General features: G+C 42.6%; 2 protein-coding genes across 2 annotated transcripts; one reads left to right on the top strand and one right to left on the bottom strand.

Annotated features, from left to right (window-relative positions):
- Positions 1–512: 512 nt before the first annotated feature.
- On the bottom strand, positions 513–6188 carry gdf6a (growth differentiation factor 6a; the record flags this gene model as incomplete). Its single annotated transcript, XM_080540874.1, has 2 exons — positions 513–1405; positions 5843–6188. The coding sequence occupies 2 exons, from the start codon at positions 6186–6188 to the stop codon at positions 513–515; spliced, it is 1239 nt and encodes a 412-aa protein (XP_080397000.1).
- A 7205-nt stretch (positions 6189–13393) lies between these two features.
- Positions 13394–21752, top strand: sybu (syntabulin (syntaxin-interacting); the record flags this gene model as incomplete). The annotated part of the gene is made up of 8 exons (XM_080540994.1): positions 13394–13417; positions 13748–13934; positions 14959–15150; positions 17385–17481; positions 17788–17940; positions 20040–20195; positions 20392–20560; positions 20745–21752. The coding sequence occupies 8 exons, from the start codon at positions 13394–13396 to the stop codon at positions 21750–21752; spliced, it is 1986 nt and encodes a 661-aa protein (XP_080397120.1).
- Positions 21753–23550: the final 1798 nt, after the last annotated feature.

Below are 23550 nucleotides of genomic sequence, written 5' to 3'. Positions count from 1 at the left end.
ACGAGCAGTCCTATCGACAAGAAGATGTAGGCCTGTATGTATGTATGTGCCATATAACATGTTGTTGGTATCAACTCCATGTGGACTGATGGTTTAAACTGTATGGCTATACCTCGGGGCCAGGCAAAATAATAGCCTGTTGATCAGTAACTTGTTAGGTGGTTGAAATTGACGTTTAATTTAACACCAATAAGTAGACAGTTTAATGTCAAGATTATGTGAGATTGTACTGAGTTTAAATCGCTAGAAAATAAATATGTTCGCATATATTGCAAATAATGCCTCTCGATCTCGATCCCTTTTGAGTGAAGAAATAGGCGCACCATGGATATGGCAAATACGCATGGGTTGTTGTGTTATGTTATGCTTCAGACGAGCTATACAGTTGTAGCCATACTTGTTATATTTCCTCCTGGACCGACTGACTGACTGTCTTTGTCTTTGATTTTACAGGGTTTTTATTTTTAAAAAAATACTTTCAAGTGTCGAAGTAGATGATTACAGCCAGGACGCTACCTGCAGCCACACTGTTCTACCACCATGTCCTCGTATTGTTTGTACACCACGTTATTGCCCGAGTCAATGTACAGTATGCTGATGGGACTGAGTTTGGTGGGCACACAGCAGCTAGGCGGTGTGCTGTTGGGGTCCATGGAATTCATGAGAGTCTGAATGATGGCGTGGTTCGTTGGCTCCAAGTGCGACCTCAGGGGGAAGTCACACACGCCCTCGCAGTGGTACGCCTCGTAATCCAACGGCGCGATGATCCAGTCGTCCCACCCTAGCTCCTTGAAATTAACGTGCAGGGCCTTTTTGCTGCATCTGGATTTGGACTTTTTGCCATGTCTCTTCCCGTGTCTGTTGGTCAGTGTTGTCCTCCGTCTGCGCCGGGCTTTGAACTGAAGCCCCCTCTCCTCCTCCGACCTCCCCGACCCCCTCGACTTGATCTTCTCTTTCATTTCGTTGAACAGGTTCTCCCTTCTCTTTGACCTCGTATAGACCACTAAGATGGCCTTCTCTTGCTGGGTTCGGCCGTTTCTGTCAAATCCCAACTGTTTCAGGTCGATTTCCGTTTCTGATTTACCAAGAGTGACCTTGAGCTGGAGACAAAGCTGGCTCCCCTCATGGGCAGAGTGATGCTGGGTTTTAAACATTTCCCACACGTCCATAACCTCCCATCCTGCCTTTCTGGAATCCACAGGATCAAGGGATCTGGAATCCAGTAGCCTGTCTGATCGACAGGAGAGTAATTGAATGTCATAGAGACCTGTCGGGGACGTTTGGAAATCCCCGGGCACTTTTCTAAATATCCTTAATTCAGCTCCGACCAGCTCCTCTTTGTCTGAAAGGGTTGAGACATCAAACAGATACTTTTGTCTTCGCAAAGGAGAGTGCAAGAGATCGTCTGCAAGATAAAAAGAAATAATTGCAGTCAGATTCACTTAGGGTGTACAGTGTTCAGGAGAGAGAGGGAGGAGGGGCGGTTCACATTCTCACACAGAGGCCAGAGCTGCTGGCCTTCTCTCTTGTTTTTCAGTGCCTACTCCAAACTTGAGCTGAGCCAAACTGCGACTGACACGTCGTCAAATTAGATGCAGAAATATCTCATGATTAACAACATGCTTGATGTCATATTAACAACATGGTTGATATCATGGGTGGGAATGTAATGACGGTGTTCTATGCATCTTCATGCTTAATGTTGATAATCCATTAATACAACCATTATCATAACAATTAAAAGCTTAAGGAATCTACTTCATGATTTATTAGATGTTCCCATTTGGTCTCAAATAAGTTGATGTGTCGTCTGTATTACTCCATCTAATTCATGACGTAGCATATAAGATAAGTATCTGAGATAAATGTTGATAGATATAGCCCGAAAACATGATCTTCGAGACAACCTTTGGCAGTCGGTTACAGCTCTCGCTTGGGATTTATCTTTGGTTCTTGTAAAGGATAAATAATTTTAATGGGCAAATATGTGTCTATTCCACAGCTCGTTTTGATTCCTTAACACTAAGTGATATTTTGTAACGTTTTATAGACTACTTACAACAGGCTCGCAATATCTAATAGGAAGAAAACGTTCAACAGTTGCCTAATGGCCGTGAGCCATATCTATCATATTCCCACAAAAGGATACTGACGTTTTGAATTGCCAGTTTAAGCACATTATTATTATCAACTTAACATTTGAATGTTTTAGTTTGGTTTCATAAGACCACATTTAAGCAATTTCCAGTCATGTTGCAACCTGGATATAATTAATTTGACTCGTTCAGCCAATTTTAGATTATGAGAAATCGATTATTAATGTCCATCTTTATGTCATTATACGCAATCATAGACAAAGAAACAGTTGCGTTCCTTGTTTTTTTCTCATAATCAACTGGGAAGTCGGCCTAGAGAAAACGAGAGGATATTTTACCTTCCAGAAATGACATGTGTTTTTTTTTGGTTTGAAAAAATATTTTCTGAAACCATGATCAAAGTTGTGAATCCCAGAAACAAGGGGCCTAGTGTGAAAACGGCTTGAATGATGCCAGACACAACGGACCGAAGGCGACTAGTGTACACTCAACTGAACAATGCACAATTAATGCATTATTCCCTGCTCGAGACCCAGGAGGCCGACAAATATTTCATCACTCCGAATCAATATACTCTCATATGAGTTGGAAGATTGAATATTTCTGATATGTAATGAATGGGTTATTAACTGTATACGAATGACATGTCTATTTTACCTCTAATACACGGTTTCATTAATATATATATTTTAGCCTTTTCGACGATTTATGTTTGATTTGATTTTCAGATATTCGTATGACATTCGTCTTCCCCTGATTGTCTCAATAGGCCTACATAATCGTGGAAAAAAGTGAGACGATTAAAAACGAAAAACGTTTGCAGTTATCAGATAGGCCTTCACATCCAGGAAAAACAAATGAGATTCGATTTTTTCTAATTGCGTCATTCCATTTCGGGTAATAGATTGTATCGCATGCCATTCACTAATATCCAAATATTGCTCTGTATTATATCCAACAAATGCAATTTGCCATTAGTCAGTCAAATTAGATTTACTCAACATATTTAATTACACAAATAATGACAGGTTTGTTGGAACCAACGATTGGCCAATTGAACCCCTACATCTATTATGATTTCTAATATCATTGGAAATAGATATTTGAATCTGGTTGCCAGTTATTTTCCCCCTCTGTGAACCCTGCAGAGTTTAATAGTAAAAGTAGATTGAAACCTTGTGTTTGTTTCAGTAACTTTGCACGTATGGTCTGCATTAGGGTTTTTTATAAGACCTCAAACAAATCGAATACAAGGTCACCAAATAATTAACAGTTCTGAATTCCCCTCTTCCTCATTAAAATACTCCCCCGCTTATATTTCATCCCTTCTTGCCAACGACAACATTCCCGGTTCAAAAGTGCTCGGTCTGATTACGCTGACTTGAAGTTATAGCGGGAATCTCTTTCATAAAACGTAAGCATTGCATGTTGGCTCGTTTTGAAATATATGATTAAACTAATAACATTAGAGAATAAAGGGTTTGATTCGCATATGTGCTTGCATGTGGATATCTGAAACATGTGCGTAATTGAAATGTTAATCTCTGACCACAATAACGCGCCATCCACTTTTATTGGGCCTCCTGGTAGTAGCCTACATCTAAAGTTATGGACAACTGCAAAACATTGGCCTTCCACTGTATTACAACTAGAAAGAAACAGAGGGAGAGAAAGAGATAGCGAGGGAGAGAGAGAGAGAGAGAGAGAGAGAGAGAGAGAGAGAGAGAGAGAGAGAGAGAGAGAGAGAGAGAGAGAGACTTCTGCTGTTGCTTCCGAGGCCAGCGAGCACCATCTGCGTTTTAATGAGTTACTTCAAGTGCCAAAAGTAATTTTCATACATTCGGTTTGTTCTTGTCTGATCTTGCGACCGGCCATAACGAACCTAGGAAGTTTCCTAATCTGTTTTGCATAACATGTTTTCATTTGACAAGCATGCGGGGAAAGCCTAGACATCATATCATATTCTGGGCAGATAACATTACATTTTAAAACGTAAGTGCCATGTAAGTGCATCCAAAGAGTGATGCGCGATTATACTGACTCCAATAAGAACCATGCGTAAAAGTAAAATAAAATAAAATAATACTTTCATACTTTGCGCATGGAAGCTGTCTCCTGATTCTTTCTTTTTGGACTTGCTAAGGTGAAAAAACCTATGTTGTATTAATATATTCTACCATGCAACTCAACACTGAGGGTCTTGCTATGGCACCTTAACAGAAAGGACCACTGAGCAGAGAGAAACGGAAGAAAAATAATTTTCCGCAATTAAAGCGGCAGTCGCACAGGGAGGTAAGCAGTAAAATAGTAACCACTTCTTAGCGAAGGAAGTGCTCTTTCATTTTTTTTCCTCGTCTTTTTTGGTGATGTGCCATTGGCTGAGCATGGGTCATTATGTGAGAATAGACAGTGTTTGATATGTTATGACACGAACACTCAATTAGATCACCGAGTTCAAATACTCCAATCAGCGGTTCGATGCTAAGCAACCCTCAGAGAGTCCAGCGAGGGGTCAGGGCCAGTGACACATCAAATCAAAATCAAAGCGGGGGAAAGTGAGGCGTTTTTACATCAAATCAGTTTACAAGCTATCCCTTAAAGCTGAAGCTCTTCGTTACAGACACAGGGGACAATGCCAACGAGGCCATGCATTTCTCCTTTCAGGAATAAACTCGACTCGCAAGCGCTTTTTTGTCTGGGTGTTCGGTTTGTTTGTGTTTATCATGCCTTTGTTTGTCCACTCAAATCACTTGGTTACACAGTTATAACTGATCCCAACAACCTGCAGATCACCCTAACACATTTATGTGCCTCCGTTTAGTAACTGCAGAGTTGCCCATGCATACATATTGCACTGATGGCATGATCCTCTCTATAAACAACACTACAACACAACAACCAACCATCTATCTATCTATGTTGTCAACTCATTTGTTATTAGATGTCTTTCACAGATAATCCTTCTGATTTCATTTGGAGCTAAATGCACAAATATTAAATATAAACTTTTGCCACTGAGCATCTAAACTGACAATGTATTGTGATCATCTGCAGACACGGCGAGGCTGGGAGCAGGATGGATGTGGTGGGAGACCCAGGGGAATGATTTACTACCTTCATTTAGAGAGCGCCTCAATTAGTGTTTTATTGTCGTGTTACCTGGGGGTCAATGCAAGTCTAATATAACTTTATACTTCGCAAAACTGACGCACTCCTATGGCTCTTTAAAATGTGTCCCAAGGGTTCAAAGGGATTTGAATGCGACAACAAAAGTTAATGCGTCCCTCATAAAGAACGATAAAGTTCCAGCGCAACTAAATATACACCATTTGGAGCCGACGAGATAATTACATATTTGCTTGTGACATGTGTAGCTTGTATTATGATATGCATTAATTATTCCATATTATCATAACGCATATTCCTTCCTATGAATTTAGGCTCAACTCAAAGCGTGCGCAATAGGCCACTACACTCTTTGATTCTTTATTTTTTTATTTTTTGGTCACTCAGATTTAGGATGATGGGATGCTACGAAAACAAAAAACATAATTTCCTCAAGTTCATTTTGGAACCTCAGTATTTACCTCATAAGTGACCCATAAATAATAATAGCCTCTACTTTTATGAAATGAGCTATTTTTATTTACAAAATGCATGTCATCCATGTGTGCAAATCTATTAGAAATGTACTATGATGATTATCATGTATTATTAGATAACTAATTTTTATTGCTGAAACCCACCTTTTCCTCTGTCCACAAAACTTGTGATGGTGTTGGCAGATTTGGAAGAGCGGAAAAAACTGGCGTTTAGTCCAAGCCTCTCGGCAGCAGAGTACGTCCTGTAAATAGACAGCATGTAATCGTGGGGCACCACAGCGTCCTTCACATCTTCTCGGTGGTGGTGGCTTGAGACGGGAGAAGATGCGAAGATCTCTTTGAGATATTTGGTTGACCTTTGTCCGTCATGAGAGACCCTGCCTCCCTTGTTCCTCCTGGGCACGGAGGGAGATATGATAGCAGCTGACTGAAAACATGGTATATTCCAAAGAAAGATGAGTAGAAAAGTTAGTGCCCGAAATGCGTCCATGGTGGTGGTAGTGTCCCAAAGATGTCTCGAAGCCCTCTCCACAATGAAGCCGATTTTTGGACCGCTAATAGCCAAAGATAGACTAGACAGCGCGTCAGAGATAGACTTCTGCGTTCCCCGTCCCACCAGAAAAGTGCGTTCGCGCTCTCGACTTCACACAAGGAGCGGAGACTGTTGAGTCAACGGGACGAACACGCCCACACTCCCAGACGCTCATGTAGCCTACTTACTTATTGGAGAACTTTTCCCCAGTGCTTTTCTATAGACGTTGGGACGGAGGAGGCATTACTGACGGGCGAAGGGGTCGTTTCTCAGCGCCATAAGTAACGCCACAGGATGCCAAGTTTAAAGGTACAATAACATGTTGACAAAGGTCAATAGGTCGACTTAAGATTTCAACAGAGTGCACAGCTCATGAAACCATTCCGATGAGAACGTTCCTAACAGGCCCGGATATTCATGAATGTAGCCCTATCAAATTATTTAGGAGGTCATACATTCGATAAACAGCCACATAAATTAAACACACACATATATAGGTGACCTTATTGGATGTGTCTATTTAATTCAAAATGTTACACATAAAAATGCTTATCACGTTTCACTTTATTGTATGGAAATTTAAGAAATCTATGATTCTGACCGCTAAAAAAATAATAAATAAACATATATGATAGTCAACAACTTTTCAGGCTAGATGTTTTTTTTGTTTTTGTTTTTATATATAATTTAAAGGCAGGTACTTTTAAGACTCATGCTACCTAAAGCATTATGAAGGACCTCAATATTATAGCTATTGCTTATTTGTTCATGTTTTATTAATTTGACCATAAATCAACATCAGAGCCATGTAAGAGTTTTGTTTCATCCAAGAAAATAAACGGTAAAGACACTTTTACGCATGGCGACTACAGACTTTCTTTATGCTGGACTCTACCGTCCTCCAGTGGTATTATCGTGAACTGCACGTCAGGCTTCTAATTATTGTTCCTACGCCTCTCAACTACTCCATAGGCTTACTAGTAGTAAGAGATAACCGTACATCAACCTAATATACAAAATACATAAAACTATTTTCTCCTTCGATTGTGTTATTAATTTAGCCATATCGCTTCAAAATATAACACAACATGAAAATATGCCTTATGAACATCTCTACTCTTGATAGATTTGGTCATAGATAAGATGTGTGCGTAGGCCATGGCTGTAACATATTAACTAACTGTTGTGTTTACAGGTCAAAACACCGACAAGGTTTTTCACAGTGATAAGAATGAACATTGTTTGAGACAGGAAACAGACTTAGCAGTGACGTGTGATGCATGCAGGTGTTGAACTGTCATAGATCTGTGGCTATACTGTAGTGTATGTAGCTCAGCGTGGGTGCCGTTTTTATATCTATCTGCACGGGTAGCAGAACGTTATATGTTTAAGACACTAGATAGATATTTCTATAATATGTATTTATTATTATTATTAGTAGTAGTAGTAGTATTATTATAAAAGTGGTATTCCGGTTAGAATTCTCAAACAGAATGTCTTAGACACTTTATTATAGGCCCCTACTGTTCCACTGAATCAAAAAAATATTTTGTTGATTATATCTATTAATATCTACTGTCGGTGTAACATGTAGGTGTTCGGCGGGTAACATCAGGTCGCAGTCCATAATTAGAATAGGCCTATATTATTTACAGTTCCCATTGTGTTTGTTTCCAGCAGAGGGCGGTAGTTAGCCATCAGTTTATTACCTCGGCAGTGGGGAGCATTAGATCTTGCTATTCTATAGGCCTCTACCCGGAAGGTTTCCCAAAGGCCAGCGCACTTTCAGAATCTCTACTAGAATTTACTGCACACTAAATATCTAACCTCGACTATACATAGAGCAGTATTTGATGCATGAGCTGCACGACAGGGGCCATTTCATCATTAAAACAGATTTATTTTACGGCTCCTCCAAGATAATAAGCTCCAGGTCATATAGGGTGACAGGTAGTGTAGTCTGTACCCCGGCCCTGTCTCTAGAGAACGTCAGAAGGGAACTCCGGGATGTTTATACCTGTGCGTAATGCGCTCCATAGGCCTGTCGGTCGACCTTTACGTCAATGGCTTCTAACACGATAGATGCAATGGCAAACATCATCTAATAACATAGTCGAATATGTGCTCAACAATAATAGGCCTATACGACTGGAATGTATATATTTATACTGACAATTAAATAAAGGAATGTATAGCCATGCGAATACGATTGCACCCTATTCCTGACCTCGCTAACTTCAGGACCATGGAGAGCCGACGCCCTCGTACCCTGCTGACATCGCCTGCGCGGTAGATTTCTTTTGACAGCCTGTCAGATCAGATGTCATTGCTTGCGTTTGTTGGCACACCTCCAGGACCGAGGTAGCCTATAGCCTATCGGTGCAATTGTGTGGAGCAAGTGATTTGTGCAATTCGGGGGACAAGTTAACACAGGTCTACTCCAAGTCTCATTTTATTTTACACTATGCACGGAGGTAACATACAGTACATTGCGCATTCTCAGGCCAAAATGACGTGCATTGGTTAACAGTAAATTGTATGAGTCAATTCCAAGAAGGGCCATTAACGGTTAAACATGGCTGCGTTACGTAACCCACTTGGAACATCAGTAATTTGGAGCCTAGTCATATTCTACGTCGGCCGCGCACCGTCATTGGTGTGGCAGCAGCATCCTTGTCCAATCGAGTGTGCATGACATGTCCTCATAAAAGCGACATCAACACACCGAGAGGGGTGGCTCGGGGATCACAATCGTCAGGAAGGAAGGAAGGTTGGAGACACGCGTGTGGAGCTATACCCTTTGTGTCTCTGTGATTTACACGCGCATCCTTATTTGCGATCGAAGGAATCAACACCGTACATCCAGGCAAAGGCAAGCATGTTTAGTTTTATGAAAATGACTTGATGATTACGAATTGCTGTACAAGGATGCGATTTATTAAGTCCGTTTTGTTGTGTTCTTGTATGTAATGTGTTTACTTTCGCAAAACGTCACGTCTAGTTTGTAGGCTATGTTTCAATATAAACCCACTTATTGTCACAATTTTGTTATATCCTGCATAGTATCATAAACATGTCGTGAGCTTAGAATGATAAGGTTCTATCTCCGTTTAGGGCAGTTCAGAGATATTGAGCGTCAAAGTTCTTACATTCCATTATGTTTTGTGAGATGGAACCTTTGTATTTTATGAATTACTAACTCAAAAATGTCAACATTTTAGAAATAACACCACACAGGCATTAATAAACACCTAATGGATCAGATTATGTAAAAAACTCAATTTGGACAAAAATGGAGATAGAACCTTATAATTCTAACGTCACGATGTGTGTTGTCAATGAATTCCTGTAAAGATATTTCGTTTGGTTGAGATGCTGCGCATGGTTGAGGTGGGGCTGGTTGAATAACGGGTCAGGTGAAGTTTAGACACGGTATCAGCACCAGGAGTCATTGGACAGCACCCTACTGATCTCAGCTGCGTAGCCAAAAACAACAACAACAATTCCCCCTCCACCATCCCCACTATGTCCTCTCATCTCTCACGGTTCCATTGTATTTGAGCCAGAGTTGTTGTTGTGGATTCTAACGTCTTTTCGAGTCTAACACATGCCAAAAAATATCATTAAAAAAAAAACACGTGTCGAGAAAATGGAAAGCTTTCATTCTGAAATGTTTATACAAATTATGTCAAAAGGAAGCTGAGCTGACCACAAAGCTCAATAATGATGATAGAGTCAATCCTAATGTATTTTACTGTATTTCAACAGATAACCTTTTCAGAATCAATGACAGAGGGAATTAAAGGGGAACATTTAGCCTTTATAGACAGTTTCCATATGGCTGATGTGAGCCTGCAACAGCATGTCTCTCACACATTGATTAGTCGACTTAGAGTGCACCGAAAGAGACACTTAACGACCTGCAACAATGCAGAGAGCATTTGCTTGTATCATCTTGCAACTGTATTAAGTCCTACACACTCCATACATTGCCTTCAGGTTCATAAATGTAGCTGACATGATGGATATGAGGAAAATGCAGTGTGTCATAAAAGCTTATGGCATTGAGATTGACTTGTGAACTGAAATGACTGTGAATAAAGAATTGTGTCACCTCAGTAGCTATACTTGTCGGTCTGTAATAGATGATGAACATCTGTTTCCATCACAAAAATAGCTAGAAAACACAACACAGTAAACACGCACATGCACACACACACACAAACACACACACACACACACACACACTTGTTCTCCATAAAAATACAGTATATGGCTTTCAATGAATTATGATGTGCCCACCATCCATCTTAGAGGAAGCATGGAGTTATGCAGCTAGCCATACCATTCAGTTCACTACCCTTAAGTCAAGCATGCAAACTAAAAACAGATTGAACAGACAACAGGATGCAATAGCATGAGGTAATGCCCTGCTTACAGCAATCAACAGCTTTAGGTGACTTGATAATCATCACAGAACAAAATCACATTAAAAACCACATACATACATACTCCATACTCTACTATATCCAGTAGACATGGCAGCTCATGTTACTGTCCAGCAATGGAGTTTAACCAGGAGTGTACCAGAAGTGTTAGTGGATTTGATTAAATACAGTATTTGTTCATAACTTCAAAACTGTTCTTTTTAGCTCCCAGCCTCAGAGTTGACACCTATGGCTTTAGTTTGGTGGGCTAACATAGTCTTGTGTGCGCAGATAAGACACGGGTTTGATACTCGGTGGATTGCGTAAGCTAACGTTGTAGGGCCTGTTCAGGCTAGAATAATGTGAACAATGCTCAAGCGATAGACAGCTCCCTCTGGAGTTTGTCATGTCGAGCATCTTATCTACTTAGAGCAGGCAGACACTATACTCAGGCTGGCTATAGATCACACGTGTTTGACTACTACAGGGGAGGCTGTTTGGAGGCAGAAATCAGAGAGAACGGCTCATTGTTTGATACCCATCCGTCATTCCTTTCCATGCATTACAAGGAGCCCATTCTTTGTTATATTGCAGGAAGCGTACCCCCCCTCTCCACAGCAGTGCACTCTTGCAGAATGCAAACCCTGCAATACAAACTGCCTGCAAAATTAATTGGTCCCATCTAGCCAATGTTGTTCATGCACTTCTCCTGCACTCTCCGTTGCTAAGTTTGTTGCTAGGGCATGGTTTGGATGCTCTGCTGTGTGTCTGCTGTGCCTACTGCTTAATCTGATTCCACTTTGAAGCTGTGTGCCAGTCTACCAGCTACTGTACCATGGGAGGCAGAAAGAGGCAAAATTGAGAGCTTATAATGCTGGAGTACTGATGTTTTATTGTGATGACAGACAAACAGACAGACAGACATGCAGACAGACAGGCAGGCAGGCAGGCAGACAGACAGACAGACAGACAGACAGACAGACAATCTTCTCAGGTGCTCTGATATCAGGTTAACTTTGGAGTATTGTCAAATATACCGTGTCATGGCTGGGTGTCATGGAATATAGGACATCCACAGATTACATTTTGGTTTAAAGCTTTAAATACACTGTTTTGTTATTTCAAGGGTGGTTTGACCTTACCCTTTCCGGCTGAAATATACTGGTTGTGAAAAACAAGATAGAGAATGTGGTAATACATGACGTGATTGCTTACAGCAGCCTGCTGGGGATGTTCTGAGCTGGGTCTATATTTACCAACATCAAGAGTGCCCGTCACAATTTGAGAAAAAAAATATCATCTGGGCCGAGGAGGGGGAAAAAAAAGAAATCCGGATTCACTGGAGCGATGACAAGACAGACCTTAGGGGTCAGTTACGTAATTCTGGAATAAAAAAAAGAGAAACCCAAACACGTACGCACTTACACAACCATAACCAGGGAGACTAAGAGGCTCAAACATTCAACAGGAGTCAGGGGAGAGGCGATGGGAACACGAGATGCAGTCAAGCATGATGTGAATCTGTGAATTATTCACACATCACACATAAATAAAACATACCACTTCTGCACATGTATGTACATGTCAACCTGGGGGGGGGGGGGGGGGGGTTGAACCAAGTAGAACTAAGTATGTGATCCACAATGTCCATTTATGCTTTGTCTACTCATATGTTTGCCATATGTCATCATAGTTATGTTAAGTATTTTGGATCTGAGAAAAGCGCATGCAATGCAACATCCTTACACTGTTATGATAGTGGACTAGTGGAGGCTGCTGGAGGTATGAAATCAGAGAACGCGCTCATTGTAATGCATGGAATGGAATGAGGAACAGTATCAAACAATGAGCTCGTTCTCTGATTTCTGCCTCCAAACAACCCCGCCTGTAGTGGACCACCAATTAGAAAACTATTTGCTGGGGTTCATTTTCTCTTCCATTGGCAGCAACATATAGGGCCCTTTGGCACAGTATGGCATATGGCATCTGTGGGGTATTTCTTGGCACAGTGACACATGGCCATGGCACAAACTCCTCTCTCTTCCCTTGACATGTTTTAGGAGATATGTCTGTTGTGGATAATCCTTCTAAAAAAAAAAAAGACAAGGGCCGACCCAGGGTCTGAATCTTGTCCATAACGCGATTCATATTGGATATTCACTACAATATGTTTCCACTCATCTCAAGCAAGTCGAAGTATCATTAGGGAATATATTTCATGATGCAATTATAAACGTGAAAGCTTTTGAGCTAAACGAATTGGTTGATATAGGTTAATAGGTATTTTCACTTTGTCAACACTTATTTTATTAGCCATTATTCTGTATCCTGTATTCTGTCATAATTCTACCCTTATTATTTCTGCTGTTATGATTGTGATATTATGTTAGGACCCTCTCTAAAACGAGATGATACATCTCAAGGGGTTTATCCATAATAAAGAAATGTACAACAACACAATACAATACACAAATATGTTTTTCACTATGGAGCCGAACATTCGGTGTGCACCCGATTAAAGCAAGGTTTCGTGACGACGGTCCGTTCCTGTGCCATCTGTGCCAGTCGGGTGCGGGGGCGGGCGGGTATCATCAGTGGCGTAACGGACTTAGGACAGAGTCGCCCTTGTTCCTGACGGGTTTGGGCGCCACGTCGTCAGGATGCTGCACACAGGAATCCGTCTCACCTAGTTTCTCTCTTCACAGATCCACAGAGGAGGACGCTACGTGCAACATCATGGGACCATTCCAAGAATATGAGGTGCGTATCATTTCAAGGATCATTTAAGATTATATTAGTCGTTTATTCTTGCCATGTATTGTTTTTAATCTCGGCAATTTGTGTCTAAATATTACATTTTAATTGTCTGTTGTACTTATTGTACCGTCGACTACAATGGCTTGGTTTGATTTCATCAGCACCTCTGTTATTATGGCTTTAGCAGTGACGCGCTGTTCACCACGCAGCCAGGAGAGCGCGCCAATTGCAATTGAGGAACAAAGTTTTTCGTACGCACTTACTACTCTACTCGTTTAAATGCGTTACCACGAACATTGATCATTTGGTGAGAATGGTTTTAATGGTTTTCAGGAAAAGAAGTCACCGGAGAAGGGGAGTCCCCGCAGCCGCATCCCACGCTTGGTACTCCATCCATTCCTCCCCAAGGAGAAGGGGTCCGCGCTGTCCGAATCCCCGTTCTCAGAAGAGGAGGGGAAAGACTGCGGCGAAAGCTCCGACCACTCCAAACGGACCATCAGCACTAACAGCTTTTGCTCAGGTAGGTAGTTTCCATTTGTTTCCAATAGAGTACATCCCAAAAGTCTAGAGTGGCTTCCTCTACTTGTTTAATTTCCTCGTCTCCTTTCTTTCAAATACTGATCTGAAAACCCAGATCAGGAATTTGCCAAAGCCTGTCACCATACGATCTATCTATAGGTATCTAATGCACATCTTCCCACATGGCATGAAACAGGCAGGCTGATTATATAATACAATAATAATACACTTGGGGGAGTTGCGAGTGGTCTAGCCAAGTAAACATTATGTAAACATAAGTCCTTATGTTGCAACAATTGGAAGCATTTAGATCATCTTTGTTTCATAAAACCCACCAGATGGCTACTTTTAGTGTGTGATGTCATACAATAATGGGTTAGGCAAGGTTGCTACCTCATGCAATTAACAAACACAGAAATGACATGTGACACAGTCTGGTCAATTGGGAATGTGTCATTGATTGTTGAAAATCAATGACACACTCGCTAATCAACAAACACAGCTTGTTTTGTGAGCCTGCTAACAATGTAAAGTAGTGTTATAGTTAACTAGGTAGCAGTGGGGATTACTCACAGAATCCATTGCATTTCAGTATTTTGGCTTGAGTAGTGAGTTTGTGTTGTGATTTTCAAAAACGTTGAAATGGTTGAAATCCGTGTTTCAAAATAAAAGTCAGAACATTTTGATTGGTTGCCAACTTGCGGGCCAAATAACCAGACCGTGTCACACATTAGCCTTTATTTCGATAAGAATAACCTTATTCTTACAGTAGATTGATGATCCAATATCAGATCAGACAAAAAGGTCACAAAATAACAGGGTATATTGAAGAACATTAAAATCATTACGATGGGTCAGCTCCAATAACAAACTGCTGCCGTGATTACAATGACAAAGCTGTTGGTTGGTTGACGTAGGATGGCAGATAAGAGCCCCCCTGAAGTGAACCTTGAGCTGTGATTGACTGCTGTGTCTCCCACCCGCCTGCATATTCTTGGCTACTGTCTGTGTACCTGTCTACATAGATGACACCGGCTGTCCCAGTAGTCAGTCTGTGTCCCCCTCCAAAACCCCGTCAGGCTCAGACAACACTCCTCACGGGTCCCCCGCACCCCCCGAGCGCAAGGCCAAGGTGAAGAGGGTGAGGGTGATGGCGGAATGGCATGCCCCCCCGCCAAGGCACAAGAGGGAGCAGCGCTCTACCACGCTGCCCAGAGGTAAGGACCTAGGAAATGGCGTCTTCATGGGGGGGGGGGGGGGCACATACCATATTTTTGCACATTTGTACATACAGTCATGGCTAAAAATATTGGCACACCCGCACTTCTGTCAGATAATGCACCACTTCTCTCAGAAAATTCAATTGTTGCAATTACAAATGCTTTGGTATTCACATGTTTATCTGTTTTGTTTGCATTGGAACAACACAAAAAAGCAGAGATTTAAAAAAAAATATATGTACCTCTTTTTTGATAGCCTTTAATGTATACATCTGTATACACCACACTGTACATAGCTTCCTTAACTGTACATAGCTTACTGCTGTCCATCTCCTGTATATGCCTCTAACTACCAACCTGTAACTACGTAGGCTACTTGCCATACTGTACCTTATCACTATCATGTTTTATGTCACTAATTGCACTTCTGGTTAGATGCTTAACTGCATTTCGTTGTACTTGTATTACAATGACAATAAAGTTGAATCTAATCTAATCTAATCTAAAACAACCAGGACAAATAAAATGTCCTTTTGTTTTATTATAATTAGATACATTTATTTGCCATTTAAGATTGTTCAATTTAAAAGCTTTTGTTATTAACATGCAGGCAGCATGGTTCCTTGTGTATTTGCATGCTCTGAGCTGGTATGTACACACACACACACACACACACACACACACACACACACACACACACATGCACACGCACGCGCACACACACACTGGTATATTACGCATGTCAATGTGTCCCAGTAGAGCAAAGTACAATAACCTTTGTATTTGTGAGATGTCAGCCACACAGATTCCCAGACAGACACTCCCAGTTAAAGAGCCTCTAGTTTGGTAAACAAGCAGCTAGTTGAATGAGAGAGTAATAACTTTGCTGAGATGAATTGCCTGTGCATCTGTTCTGTGTTAACAACATGGCAAAACCCTAATCTCTTCTGAAACAACTTCAGATGCACATTCATCTCCACATGGCTCTGTTATTGTCTCTTAACTGTGTACATTCAACTCAAATGGATTCTGTAAATGAGGGGAATGTTTGATCAAGATTCAAACACTGAGATGCTGTATCCTGATTGGTTGATGATGAAAGGGAGCCACTGGTTTACCAATTAGACTGATTGGCAGTACTTGACTTCCTTCATTGGTACAATGAACAGACCACCAGTTGACTCACTTGCCTAGTGTTAAAGGATCAGTTAGTTTCACACTACACTGTTGTGTATTGTTATCACATTCACAATAATAATCACAAAGTGAGCACGTTACGATGGTTTTATCTAATGGAAAGAGATGCTATTCAGGTATGCCTTTTCTCTGAAACATACAGCAGTAGAGTGCTCAATGTCTTCCCTCAAAGGTAATTAGACTGAAAGGTAATTAGATGTTATATCCTCATTGTAAGGACCATGCTGGCTTATTCTCAAAGACAAACATAGTCCTGTAGAATTAGATTCAATGTTGAGAGTGGTATTTGATCATTTGATAAATATTTTTAGGGGATTACAGGTAACAACATTTTGACCTGATTTAGTGCTAAATAATATTATAAAGAGTTCCATGAAGGTAAACTTGTTTGCTAGTTTTTCTGGAATTTCAGGGTTGGGTTTGGCAATTTGTGCAAATGATCAAATTATCTGTATCAGATCTTCCTGTATGCATGCTAGGAGTAGTAGCGTTTGAATGTTATGACTGTAGTAGTGTGTGTGTGGAGGGAGAACAGGAGACAGTGAAACAGACACCCCAGTGGCCCTGCTGCTGTCAAAGAGGTGTCGAGTGAGCGATGTCCCACTGTTGCCCTACCGGCTAAAGGTTCTGCATTCTCCAGGTTGTCTCCCACTAAGTGTGAGGCTGGAGAGGTCCTCCCTATGGAGACATCTGTCATCTGATAGCCTCCACTTTGATCTGGCTACTGTTGCTATGCTAACCACACTCACAGGCGCTGGAGTGTGACTTAACCAGATGGGGCTCGGCAGCAGGACCAAGCTTGTCACAGTTTGCTCACTCAAGTGGTTTGCGTAGTGTTGTGGAAGTTCGCTCAGGTTTTTGACTTGACAATGTGGAGAAGTTGGGATGATATGTGATGACTGGAGATGGAGACATGCATCACTACTGTCTGATGTGTAGTTATGGAGATCCAGCATGTGTGTGTGTGTGTGTGTGTGTGTGTGCGTGTGTGTGTGTTTTTCCTGTCCACTGATCAATCACTGGTGTATCTGCAGGTAGCGAGGCAGACTTCAGCTCCTCCAGTAGCACAGGCAGCCTGAAGACCAGAGAGAGCCTGGCTGCCATCTCCACAGGGAAGAAGACACCACGCAGGCAAGTCTGTAGCATCTGTGCTGTCTTCCTACTGCTGTGTACACACCGCTGGGGATCAAACTAGAGTCTCCTGCTCTCCAAACAAAGCATCTACCGATAGTATTTGCGTATGTTATTGTAATATGCCATTTAGCTGACGCTTTTATCCAAAGTGACTTACATTGCAATGAGTGCATACATTTCAGTATATATGGTCCCAGCAGGAATCAAACCCTCTAAGCGTTGTTAACGTCATGCTCTACCAACTGAGCCACAGAGGACCACTGCTGTGATGCTTTAACGATACAGTTCTCTGTCCCCTCATAGTCGAGGTGCCCCCCACATCAGGAGCCTGCCTGTGTTCAAGCCAGCGGGGAGCCCCACAACCCATGATGCGGACCTCTACGCCCCCTACAGAACACCACCCCTCAAAGCCCCCTCCTCCACCAACAGCAGCAGCAACTCCAGCCCCACCACCAGGTACAGAATGACACACACAGAGATACAGATGTATACACAGATACGCACACATTATGTTCTATGTTTAGTTGCACAGAACAGAAAGGCATAGTGGAAGGAAAAACAGAAAAATAGCCCCTCCTGTTTGAAGAGGTTTTATCCAGTTTCATATCTACTGAACACAGAGCAGACGAGGGGGGGGGGCGGGCACTGGAGGGCAGGGACATGAGACAAGGCCGCAGTGGCACCCAAGGGAATTACATCCGGTGTGGGTCGACGGATTAGGCTTGGAGCCTTGATCTGTTTTTATAATTTCCCCTACTTTTCTGAGAGACTGGGATTATGTTATGATTGGGCTATGCTGAGATTACGGAGAGAGGATTTGAAAAACAAATGTCTAGGTTTTGTTACCCAGAAAAGGTCCTTTGTTACTGCAACTCAGTCAAAATGTTTTCATATGCAGCGCCTGTGTGTGCCTTTCAGACCCTTGGTTTGAAGGAGAGGGATCATGAATATTTCATCATATCTCTGTCGATAGCCTGCCTAGCTCGCCTGCCTCAGCCTTTTTTCTTACCGTGTCGTATTTCTGTGGTGAGGCTGGGTCCTCGTGTTGCTATGTGGCAAGAGTGTTAGCCCTCTGGATGTTTGGCCCCTCTGGAGCAGTGGAGGCAGGTAATCTGAGGATGAGCTTGTGTGCTTGATACCATTCCTCATTGTGTTTATGCATTTACAATGAGCCCATCCTCCGATTTCTGCCTCCGCTGCTCCAGAGGGCTAACATGCAGCTAATGCAGTTCCGCATGAGCAAACACTCAAACTCAACCTTGGTTGTTTTATAGTCGGGAGCGAAAAGCAGACTAAACTCCTTAACACAGCCCACGGCTTATTATGAGTCATTCTCTATGCAGCACATGTATTCTTTATGCATTTAAAGCATAACAATGTCCTTAGTTGCATTCTATTATCATCATTTCTAAGGACATTGCTACAGGATGTTTCCCCTCTCTCCTTGTCTGCTCCGCCTGGCGGGGGTGTCATGTGATGCCCTTGTTCACTCGTCGCTACCTTCTGCCAGCCTGTTCTATTCCTGGCAGCCCTCACTTCAAAGTCCCTGGTTGCTAGGATTTTTTTGTGCTAGCTGACTGTGAAGCTGCCTTGATAGGAGCCTCTCTGCATCTGATTAGCTACAAATCTACCCTCCCATCCTCGGACGCAGAGAAACACGCGTTTTGTCAACCCTCTTAGAACATGATCATAAATGAGCTCACGGGGCTTTCTGGAGAAGCTAAAGAACAACCGAAGGTTAATGCAGTAGTTGTGATAATGTGTTAATGAACGTGGATGTCAATTAAAGGTGTCCCTGGGAATACTGAGCAGAGAACTCTGTTCCCTCTTTGGGGCCAACTAAATGTAATTTGGGCTTTCCCTCCAAGTGAATTGTTTTCCTATCCAACTCTGCCAGCGTTTGAACAACCTAGCATTTTAGCTTTTTTGCATTTAGTCTGCAAGCTGGTAATCCTCAGTCAGACAGTAATTCCAGGCTTCGCTGAGCCTCTGCCCAGACAGCACTATCCCAGTTAGACTGCATTGACAAAGCAATAACCTTACCCAGCGGTAGTTTTCCTCACTTAAAAAAAACTATTTTGAGGTTTGCATTGTTAACGAAACCTCGTTTTCATGGCCTAGTTCTTTCACTAAAGAAGAATCACACTGATGAGGGGGTGACATTGTGCAGCACAGGATATTGTATAGATGGGGGGTCCTCCTCAATATCCATGTTCAGGATGTGATGAATATCTCACTGCTGGAACCCTGGGGTGAAAATGGCTCCCCCGCCCCCCACCAGGATAACAGGAACTCATACTTAGAGAGGTGGAACGTTGCAGAACGTTCAGGAAGTAATGTATTGTGTAGAACAGGCGTTCTTCCTTGTCATGTTGTCGTGGAGGTGGTGGGTCATCCATGTGAGAATTGCCCTGTTGAAATCCCACCGGTTTCACATGGACAATATCCCTGTTGGCTCTATAGGCTACCTGCATTTTTACTAGCAGCAACAATCTGGTGCTTAGTCCATCTGACTCACACTCGTTAATATTTAATCGCCTGCTTCCACCTTCCAGAAGGGTGAGCTTAGGGCGATACCACTCCTGCACTGACAACCATGGCATCAGACCCCCCAACCCTGAGCAGTACCTCACCCCCCTGCAGCAGAAGGAGGTGTCCATCCGCCATCTGAGGAGCAAGCTGAGGGAGTCTGAGAACATCGTCCATGACAGGTGGGATCTGCTTTCACAATCTCATAGTTTCGTTTTTAAATGTTGTATTATGTTATACAAGGGATGTTCTACAAGTCAGTTAAATCAACATAGCCATCCACTTGTATCATATATTCATTTTTAAAATGTTCTCGTATGAAGTCTTCATTGTAACTATACATCCAGTTGTCTCTAACCCTGTGGTTTGGTTCCCCAGGGAGTCTGAGGTCGAGGAGCTGAAGTCCCAGCTGGGGAGGATGAGGGAGGACTGGATCGAGGAGGAGTGCCACCGTGTGGAGGCACAGCTGTCCCTGAAGGAGGCGCGCAAGGAGATCAAACAGCTGCGACAGGTGGTGGAGACCATGAAGAGCAGCCTGATGGAGAAGGTTAGCGTTTAGTTTCTTTGGTCTAGATGCAAGTTGTATGTTTTTTTTATTGTTTATTTTGTTAAAAAAAATATATGTAAAGTGTGTTTTTCCACTGTGATGTGAAGTGTGTTATGCACTGTTTAGATGCATTTCAAATATCTATAGATAGATGTATTTTATTTATTTATATTTTTACTTGAAGGACAAGGGAATCCAGAAGTACTTTATCGACATCAACATCCAGAACAGGAAGCTGGAGTCCCTCCTCCACAGCATGGAGCTGGCCCAGAGTGGCTCCACCCACCAGGATGAACCTACGCTGGACTTCCTCTGTGACGACTCCCCCAGCACCGAGGAGGCCTCCCTGGGGAAGATGGAGGGTGAGGAGGGCCAGGGGGCCGAGGAGATGGCGGACAGTGGGCTGCTGAGCAATGACGAGATGTCCACCCAGCTCCTGGAGCACGTTCTGATGTCCACGGTGGTTGACTCCAGCCAGGACTCCAGTGGGAATCTGAGGCTAGAGGCCTACCCTGGCCCTGGGGTGTCCACCCTGCTCCACAGTGAGTTGGAGGAGGACAAAACTACCACACTACCCAAGGCCCCGAACAACACCGCCTGCTCCTCCGTCACCTTCATCACACCCTCTCTTACCGAGCAGCTCATCCCAGAGGAGAAGGCAGTCCAGACAGACATGATGTCCTTCCCTCCTGACATCCAGGCTCTCCTGCTCCAGCTGCTCAAGCTCCATGGAGCTGGGTCTACAGTCGGAGACCCCCCCCTCCCATCCTCCAGCGGCCTCCTCCAACTCCCAGCCCTGTGCGGTCCTGATCCTGTTGCCCAGGTGGCTGACCCCAGCCTCAGCCTGTCCTCCCCTCTCCCAGTCCACACGTCCATTGATTCTGAGATGTGTTGCCTGGAGCCCACGGTGGTCCCTAGGTGCATGGAAGAGTTGGACTTCGATGTGAGCGCGGGGGAGCCGTGCGGGGCGCCACCCACGATGGCCGTGGTCGGTAAACGCTACTGGAGCAGCAGCTTCCTGGTTGATCTGGTTGCCGTGGCGGCGCCAGTTTTACCAACGGTGGCCTGGCTCTATTCCCGGCACGGTGTGGATGGCGGAGCACCGGTGTACAACATCGCATCGCTGATCCGCGGCTGTTGCGTCATGGGACTGCACTCTCTCCGCCACGTCAGTCACGGGCCAGATGTGTAAGGCCTCCATCCGCATGCTAAGCGTTCAACTAAAAGCACTTCAACATTGTTTTCAAGAAGTGCAATGTTTGTGAAATTTATTGGGTTTTTCTACACTTCCATTATACTTTTTTGTTCCCACACTGTTACTTTGCACTGTGTACAGTTGCCACGATGAGTTTAGGCAAAAAGAAAAGGTGAAATGAAAGGGATTTATTTATTAGTTTTCCTTGGTTTACTTATCACAATTGTGTGTATATACTGTCATCTGGGTAGGTGGCTATATCGTATCATTGTCCTGTGCTGGCATTAGTAACCCCTACTTAAAGAAAAAAAGCTATCATGTGTCTGAAAGTATTATGATGTTTGAGAGTTGGGAATGAGATTGAATGTTAGTTTGAACAAGAGTTTGTACTAGTTTGATAAGTTTGATATGTTCCAGGAAAAGAACCGTTATCCTTCAGCCAAAGCTTTAATGTCCGTTCACTGTTAACGTTTAGTGAAGATGTATTTTTCTCCCTGAGAATAGAGCTTTTTACATGTATACGTGCGTGTTGTTCATAAGAGTACAATAGTGATGCTTCAAAACAACTGACACTTGTTATGGTTATGTGCCTGAGCTATGTGCAATACTGTTTGTTTACATCAAATGTCCTAATATATTTATTATTAAAGCATGATAATCCCATCCATGTCTTTGACTCTCCTTGGTGCATTTTTGGTTGGGACTTGTTTTGAAATGCATAAACTGCAGCAATTCAGAGGAGACTGTTTAAATGTGTGAAATGGGCAGATTATAATTTTAGTACAGCTATCACAGTGATCGATTGTTTACATGTTGTTTACATGTTGTCTCCATGGATTCAAGGTTATTTCAGCCAGTTAAGTTTTTCTGAAGGATATTTGAGTGAACAAATCCAACTAAAAAGACGGTGTAATCAACGACAGCGTAATCTCAGAGTTTACATTAATCTCAGATAAGAGGTGATCCTGAGATCAGACTCTCACATGGGAAATACCAACAGGACACAACTGATGTTGAATTTCCAAATTGGTTAACATTTGGTCGAGTGTCCCCTTACCTTTCACATAGGGACCAGGGCCCTATTCCACGAAGCTCGATAAAGTTCTAAGCCTCGATAAAGTTCTAAGCCTCGAAAATGTTAGCTTGCGTTCGGTGCCATCAATGTGGCTCAAATAATTCGCTGCTTGGTTGAGCTCCTTCTGAGTCAGATATAATTAGCCTGCTCCCGACCAGGCAAAAACACAGGCTATAGTCATCCGTGCGTCAAAAAAGGCTCACAGGCGGAAACTAAACCCCGAACGACAGTTCCTCATGTGTCTTTTAGGAAATATTAGTTCCCACTTCACACGAGATAGATAGATTAGATAGTTTGACTGTGTGATAGATAGATAATTTGATATTTTGAAAGTGTGATCGATCGATAGATAACTTGATATTTTGAAAGTGTGATAGATAGATCGATAGATCAATAAAGAAAAGAGTGTAAAAAAAAAAGAAGTAATTGTCTCAACTTGCATTGCTGTCATCACAGGGGTCTGGTTGGCGTAGTGGTTAAGGCAGCCGACTTGAGTTCCAAAGGTTGCGAGTTCGAGACTTGACTAAGTCCTTTTTTTTTTTTACATTTAACCGAAGATTTCATGCAAAGGTTTCAAACACCATTGTAATCGTGTCAGTTCTTGTAAATTAGCCTGCACCATAATTTTATAGCCTACATACTTTTTTAGATGAGATTTTAGATTAGATTCAGACAACGAAATGCAGTAAAAAGTGTGTCTGAAGAGGGATTCGAACCACC

Source organism: Nansenia antarctica, assembly GCF_963989245.1.
Source record: "Nansenia antarctica genome assembly, chromosome: 10".
Lineage (NCBI taxonomy): Eukaryota > Metazoa > Chordata > Actinopteri > Argentiniformes > Microstomatidae > Nansenia > Nansenia antarctica.
The sequence above is the reverse complement of the archived record's forward strand: the minus strand, read 5'-3'. Positions and strand labels throughout refer to the sequence as shown.